An 8,144-nucleotide genomic window follows, 5' to 3' on the forward strand; every position below is an offset into this window, starting at 1 on the left:
AAACACAGTGGTGTCATATGATGCATATCAAGTGCCCTTGTTTATCTCTAAATATCTCCGGCTAAATTTAGACCAGATTTAGTCTGAACAGTTTAGTCTTTTGGTTGAAATACGAACACAACTTTATGTGCACTTAAACCATAACAGACTTAAACTGGTTCATTCTGAGTATCAACACCCAAACACAGCTGGAGCTGTGTTATGTATGCGTTAAGTGTTCAGATGTTTGCATACTACACAGACACAAGGCACAACACTAGAGAGCCAGCTCTTTAGGTCACGACTTGTTGACCCCCTACATCTTATGATATTATTTTGAAGAAAATAATGTGCACATTTTGGACAAAGAAGACAATTGGTTTGAAAGAAGAGTGAAGGAAGCTCTACATTAAGCAGGAAAACAACCCTAAACATGGAGAGGAATTAAAATAGTTTGGGAGTCTTGGTCACACATGATGACAATATGGAGCAAAAGGTAAAGGCAATGAAATGGGACTTAATCTGCAGTAATAAGGATGTTGCTCCAGTCGGTTGAGGTGAAGAAGAGCTGTGCTGGAAGTCAAAGCTCCAAATTTTCTAGTTAATTTATGTTCAAGCCCTTATCCATGATCATGATGTATGGATTCTCCATCCATACATTATCTTTACCCACTTTTTGGGTCGCGGGGTCACTGGTGCCCATATCCAGTTATCACTATGCGAGAGAAAGGGGATACCCTGGACAGGTCCAAGTTCATCACAGGGACACATAGAGAGAAACAAACATTCATTCTCTCACTCACACCAAGGGACAATTTAGAGTTACCAATCAGCCTAACATGCATGTTTTTGGTCTGTGAGAGGAAACCGGGGTTCCCGAAGAAAACTCATGCATGCACAGAGAGAACATGCAAACTCCACCCAGAAAGGTCCCGTGCTGGGATTTGAACCAGCAACCTTCTTGCTGAGAGGCTACAGCTTTACCAGCTGTGCCACCTTGAATTTTGTAAGATCTGTGATTCAAGCAGCTGAAATGAATTTCCTTCGCAGTACGACCGGGCTCAGCTTTAGAGATCGGGAGAGGAACTCAATTTTCCAGGTTGCTGCTCCTCAGCATTGAAAGGAGTCAGCTGTGTTGGTTTGGGCTTTTGATTAGGTTGCCTCCTGGGTACCTCCCTTCAAAGATTTGTCAAGCACATCCTGGTAGGAGACCCCAAGGGAGGCCCATAATTCATCGGAGGGATTATTTATCCTCTCTGGCCTGGGAATGTGTTGGGATCCCCCTGGAGGAGCTGGGGAGTGTCACTGGACAGAAATGTTGGGGTTTCCCTTCTGGACATGCTTCCTTTGTGACCTAACTAGAGATAAACAGAAGATAGATATTAATGGAATGGATAGCATGGGTGATGCCGACTTGGCTTTTTTTCCCAGGCAGTTTCACAACCATCAAAGCAACACACAGGTTGGATGGATGGGTCAATAATTAATGTGATCTAAGTGACTATTATTCCAAACATCCCAACAGTGACTTATAAACTGGGAACTACTGAAACATGGTTGGAACAGAAGGAGCCTTCATGATGATAAAAGAAATGTGTAAAACAAAACAACAAAAACGAAAATAATTCCAATAGTCTCATATAAAACTCATAACTGTTCATTTAAATGATGTGTTGAGGCGGTTTTTTTTTTTTTTAAACTGTTACTGTCTAAACTTTGTGATCTTTAGAAAATAATATTGGTGCATTTATTTCAGCATTAGACTGTGGTAATTACCACAGTCTAAATTAGCTCCTGCTGCCTCCAGCTTTATCACAGCAGGGACTCAGACTTCCATCTGTGTTAACGTGAACTAATATTTTGCCTTGTTTTTATACACCAACAACAGAATTAGACTTTTAAACCAGTCTTTTTACCCTGATGCTGGACTATATATTACAGTGGCTTCAGTGTAACTCACTACTTGAAAAGGCAAAAAAATATATTTTGGTTTCCCCTCTCCACTTTATTGGGGCGAAGAGGAAGAGAGAATTCAACTGGAGGAGTTCAGGGTGCAGTGGTCACAGCTCTGGAGTTTTGTCAGTCCCATTCTTATTCTGCCATGGGAAACACTGAACAGAAGGTTTCATAGAACCAACCTGCCCGAGGAGAAAAAAAAAAAGAGCTGCTTTTTCATCAGAATATAACCTAACACATTTGTACAGCTTCAAAGTCAACGCAAGCTCAGACTTCAAGGTATCACATGAAACTTTTATCAATGAGCAGAGATGTGCAGGAACAGAAAGGAATTCAGAGAATGAGGACAGGAGCAGGATTTGGGGTTAAATGTGGTCCTGATAAGAAAGAACACTGTGTTGTTGTTGTTTTCTTTTCCTCAAAATAATTGTTGATAATTTGACTTTAAAATAAAGAAGGACTCATAGTATATGCGCAAGTAATTCATAGTGGATTGAAGGCGTGTTTTGCACGTCCATGACTGAAGGTTAAGCTTAAAGTTCCTTGTAGTTTTGTATTTTTGAAAAGCTTTTTCGACACTTTGCTGCCTGCTTCGCAAAACTTGTCAGCGGATGCAGCACATGGTCAAAAATGATGCACACATGTGTGCCACAAGTGTGAGGGAGGGTGATGCTCTTTTGGAAGGCATCACATTCATTTAGCATGTGCCTAATGTTGTGGGTGCTGTGACTGACTGAGCAGAAGGAAGAGGGCAGCTGAGCAGTCTGCTGCCAGTGGGTCTGCATGGGAGAAATAAGATGGAGGAGTTGCTCTTCTACCCTCGGTAAGCTCATCCACAAGGAGCATTTTTGCAAAGATTTGGCCAAAAAACTACAAACTGCTTGTTTTTGTATACTGTATTTTTCACTGTATAAGTCACTTTTTTTTTTCATAATTTGCATGCCCTGTGATTTATATGCCAAAGCAACATCCATCCATCCATCCATCCATCTATCCATCCATCCATCCATTATCTTTACCCGCTTATTCCATTTTGGGTCACGGGGGTCGCCGGTGCCCATGTCCAGCAATCACTGTGCGAGGGGCGGGGTACACCCTGGATGGGTCGCAAGTCCATCACAGGGCCACATAGAGACAAACGAGACAAACAACCATTCACTTTTTCACTCACACCTAAGGACAATTTAGAGTTACCAATCAGCCTAACATGCATGTTTTTGGTCTGTGGGAGGAAACCGGACTGCCTGGAGAAAACCCACGCATGCATGGAGAGAACATGCAAACTCCACCCAGAAAGGCCCCAAGACCGGGGGTTGAACCAGGGACCTGCTCACTGAGAGGCAGCAGCTCTACCAGTTGCGCCACCATGCTGCCACCAAAGCAACATATTTATGTTTTTTTTTTCCCCCCATATTTATAAACCAATTTTTGTCTGAAATATGACCGTTTTCATTCATTCTGACTGAAAATATTGAATACTACCATTTTCAGCCGCTAGATGGCACTCGAGTAGTATGCCATGCCGTTTTGTGATGTAGTAGGTGAAAATGGCTATTAATGACACAATTGGCTTGCCATAGCCTTCCATCTTTGTCCAGCTCGCTTGGAGCAACCGTCAAATTAGCTTCATTTTGCTGCGCTGCCCCGGCGATATGCAGCTAATTTGACCATTGAAGTGCATTTATTAAGTAAAATTTCAACTGAGACACACCTTTACTATACAGTTAAGCAAACAAATAATTGTTTTTAGGTGGTTATCTTGTTAAATTTGGAAGAAATGCACAGCAACTCGCCCCTCTGTGCATGCCCACTTCCGCGTATCGGGTTTTGAAATGCAGCTGACTTGACTGTCAAAGTGCATTTGTTAAGCAAAAGTTATACTGAGACACACCTTTACTATAATATCGAGCAAACAAATAATTGTTTATAAGTGTTAATCTTGTTAAATTCTTCTTAAAGTCCTTCTGTGCATGCTCCTGCGGCTGCCATTTGGCAGCCAATTGATTTTTGGCACAACACCGGCCCACATTTCCGGGTTGTCAGCAGTGACGTGTAATAATGTGACGTATATGGCGAAACAACGTATTTATGGATTTTTCCACTTTATTAGACATATTTGGACTGATTCGACTTATAGGGCGGTGCGACATGTACGGCGGAAAATATGGTATGTATGTCCATGTCTAAGAGCAGGGAGGACTTTTTGCAATTCACACTTTTCTTGCTGGTCATGCTACTGGAAGTAAGTGGTTGCAACCAAATGCTGAATTTAATTAAGTTTTTAGGTATGTGTTATTTTTAACTCACAAGCTAATTGTTTTGTATGGTATGTTTATCATGTGTTTAATTTGCATTGCATTAAAATAGTGCAGTTATACAGGAAAACTCAGTCCATTGCAACTAATGTAACTTCTTTTATTCCTGTTGCAGCTCCAGCAGACGAGGTTTAATTAGTGGGACATTCCACAGAGCAAGTTAGCGACCAAGTGAGAGAAAGAGGAAGTGAAGAGTGCCATGTTTGTGACAGTCTCTCTCATTTGAGGCAGATAAAAGATGAAAACGGAGCCTTTGATTCTGCTCTTCAGCAAGGCCAACAGAGACTGAAGCAGGGTGAAAAAAATGAAGCGTTAATGGAGAAGCGACCTTGTTGCGTTAACGCACATCTTTAGTCTATTAACAGTTCGATGCTTGAAACCGCAAGCTGAATTGCTGTGTGATGACTGGCTCTTCGAAAAGCTGATCTTCAGTTAAGTTCAGATGGAGGCGTTTTCTGTTTCAGGGGATTAAAAGCATCCCCTGCTGTGAGACTTTTGCTCCGAAATGAAACAGAATTCTTATAAAATCTGGTTTTAGTTATCATTTGGGTTGTGAAGTGGATTTTTGGTCTTTAAGATGGTAAAAGATTAATTGAAAAGTTAAATGTTTACTGCTTTACTGTTTTATTCCATGCTACAATGTAGAGTTTAAATGAGAGGAATATGCTCAGAATTATCAAATATTACAGCTGTGACTTGGCAACAGGATGATTCTTTGACTTGCTGCTCCTGAAATGAAGTTCTATTCTGTCTGTACAGCCCAGTGGTGTGCTTGTAAGGATAGACCCCTGACGGTTATCCTGTGTGTAGCTGTCAGATTAAATCGCAATAAAACAAAGTACATCTGCCTTTACTTTAGGTTACTGCTATTACTTCTGCTACAGCTTTCTGGTTTTTGCACACACTGCCTCTAGGAAGCGATAAATGTCAACGCATACTGCCTTGCATCACCTTCACGCATTTTTTCTCAGTGAGAGAGTACATCTGAAGCAAAAAATGAATCCCGTGTCTGATATTTTGGTCTCGTTCAGTTGATTTTATACACTTCTGAGTCACTTGTTTTGTTTCTGTTTCCTTGTTTGCAGCGACCAGTTCCACCAAGCTGGAAGATCTGAGCTTCCTCGATGAACAGCGCAACACCCCCCTGCGGACATCCATTCGCCTGCCGTGGCACAACACCGGAGGACGGCCACCTCAGGACTCTAAAGGTGACTGGTGCCGTCATGCAGTCTTACTGTACACACTGTGTATACACTGTACCAGCTATGGTACAGTCACAGTTTATTGTGTAAATGTTTATGAAGCATTCACACTATTGTGATCCAGTTTTCTTCTGTACGTTTTTCAGCGTCTTTCTCGTTCCACAGTTACTGTGAAATTTCAACATATCATATCAAAACATTCAGCTCTTTCAGGACAATCCTGCTATGACTTTTGGTATTGGTGCAACTTTAGCTTTTTGAAAAAATTAGTTTTTTCTGTCACTTTTTTCCCCATAGAAAAACTGAGCTCATTTTACATCCTTCAAAATCTTTAGATCTGTTTACAACTTTTTACTGCTCCTTTCACATTTTGTTCTGCTTCAGCTTCTTTCAGCTTCCTTGTGCAAATTTAAAAACAATTCAGCTACTTTCATCTGTTGTAATTTCAGCTGTTTTTTTCCAGCAGTTTTGTGCTCCTTTCTGCTTTATTTCTGCTATCTACAACATTTTTGTGCTTCTTCTAACTTATTTTTGCTAATTTTGACTTGGCATGCTCCTTTCAGCTTATTTCTGCAAGTTTAAACTATTTCTGATATTTCAGCTACTATTTAGCTGTTATGCTAATTTGAGCTTTTTCAGCTATTTCCACATATTTTGCACTTATTTAAACTTTTTTCAGCCTAATTCAGCAAAAGTGTTGTCTCTCTACTTCCTTCTGGTAACTTAAGCTTGTCTCTGCTTTTTTTTTAGCTACTATTCAGCTGGTTTTTTTTTTCAAATTTCTGCTTTTTTCAGATAATTTCCACTTTTTTTTTTTTTTTTTGCTAATTTCTGCTTCTTTCAGCCTAATTGGGAAAAACTGCTCTCTCCACTTCCTTCTGCTAATTTAACCTTGTTCTACCTTTTAAGCAAAGATTTTAGCATTTTTAGCAAATTTCAGATGTTTTCAGATAAATTCAAGTTTTTCGTGGTAATTTCTGCTTCTTTCAGGCTAATTAATTTATTTCTGCTAATTTTAGCTTGTTATGCTAGTTTCAACTATTTCTGCTCTTTCAGCTACTATTTAGCTGTTTTATGCTAATTTTAGCTTTTACAGCTAATTCCACTTTTTTTAGCTCATTTCAGCTTTTTCTGCTGGGTTTAAGAATATGAAAGAGAGACACATACGTCAGAGTAGACCAGGAGAAAATAGCACAGATTACAGAATAGGCAAGATATTTAATGATATGAACTAGGGCATCATAAAGGAGGTCTTTATAAAGATGTTGTCAATAACTGCCTAATTAAGCACAAATAAACCTGATAAATAAGTTCTGTTTGGATAAAGTTATTGATTTTGTTAGTTAAGCTACAACTGGCTCTCAGCAGTGTTTTTATGTAGAGGGGAGGATAATACATTTTATTTTTGATTTTACAGAAAGTGGATAAAAGGAAGTTAACATGCAAAATTAACCTTTATTTCTTGCCATTATAGATAATTAGAAATTACCATTGAATATTTATATTTGCATTGTCTGCATCTCATTCAATGTGAGTCTGTGTTAGTAGCCGTTATACATTTTCAGTAACAAACACTTGAAGAAAGTCAAAGTGACTAGAAAACCTTTCATGTATAATGTATGCACCCATTTTTTATATTTGTTTAAAATAATTTAGTTTTATTGTTTTAAAAAAAGACCACCTGCTCAATGCCTAATATATTTATCACAAATTCTGTTCTGGTTTTTTTTGTTTCTGCAGCACGTTTCGCTCCCTACAAACCTGTGGATATCATGCTCAAGCCCTTACTGTTTGAGGTACCCAGCATCACCACAGACTCTGTGTTCGTGGGGCGAGATTGGCTCTTTCACCTGCTAGAAGATATCCTAAAGGCCAGCGAGTCCAGTGGGAGCCAGGGAGCAGTGGTGCTGGGCAGCGTGGGCTATGGGAAGACAGCCATTATCTCCCGGCTGGTAGCGCTAAGCTGCCATGGAGGACGCATGCGCCAGATCGCCTCCAACAGCCCCAGTGCCTCCCCTAAAAGTAATTAGCTTTAGTATTTTAATTTGTATGTAATTTTTCAGTTTGTATAAATAATGTAAATTTGTATTAAGCAAATTAAATTGATTTGCTTTACAAACTTTGCCAAAACAGTATACATGCCACCTGTTTTTCTAATTTTCTAATATTATATTTTATTTGATTAGTCAAACTGGCTGCTTTTTCACTCATTTTCTGTTTATAGTATTTGTTTGTTTTGTCACATAACTCTGCCACAGCTAAAATCCAAGGCTTTAAGGCCTTCAGGCATAAAAAAGTTCCTTAACTTTGAGGATGAACCAGTGATGTGTTGACACAAAACCCACAAATTAGCAAAGAAATAACTTTAAATTAGATTTTTTTTTTTAGTTACTTTTTTAATGCCGTCTGTCAGAAAGGCTTTTTTTTTTTTGTTGCTATTTCTTTTTATTGGATTTTTATGAAAATATCAAAGATAACACAGTTTGATTGATAAAAGCTTAGAATTTTAGCTCCAACAAGGTCATTTGTGAAGCGTTATGAACTGAAAACTTAACATTCAGTAGACGATCAGCTGAAAGATGATGCAACTCTCAGGTTAGGTCCTTACTGTTTTATTATTTTATTTCATTTTTTAAGACACATCTTCTGTTCATCTGGTGTGTGTGTATATATACAGTACAGTATATATATA

At 39.0% G+C, this 8,144-nt stretch overlaps 1 protein-coding gene across 1 annotated transcript in view; it reads left to right on the forward strand.

Annotated features, from left to right (window-relative positions):
- tanc1b (tetratricopeptide repeat, ankyrin repeat and coiled-coil containing 1b) overlaps positions 1 to 8,144 on the forward strand; it is a 57,241-nt gene that overhangs the window by 16,869 nt on the left and 32,228 nt on the right. Inside the window, exons 5-6 of the mRNA XM_037686150.1 lie at positions 5,336 to 5,458; positions 7,193 to 7,474. Of these exons, the coding sequence (XP_037542078.1) occupies positions 5,336 to 5,458; positions 7,193 to 7,474 (405 nt within the window). The remainder of the gene's footprint in view (positions 1 to 5,335; positions 5,459 to 7,192; positions 7,475 to 8,144) is intronic.

This window comes from Nematolebias whitei, chromosome 13 (assembly GCF_014905685.2).
Source record: "Nematolebias whitei isolate Nwh7 chromosome 13, NemWhi1, whole genome shotgun sequence".
Lineage (NCBI taxonomy): Eukaryota > Metazoa > Chordata > Actinopteri > Cyprinodontiformes > Rivulidae > Nematolebias > Nematolebias whitei.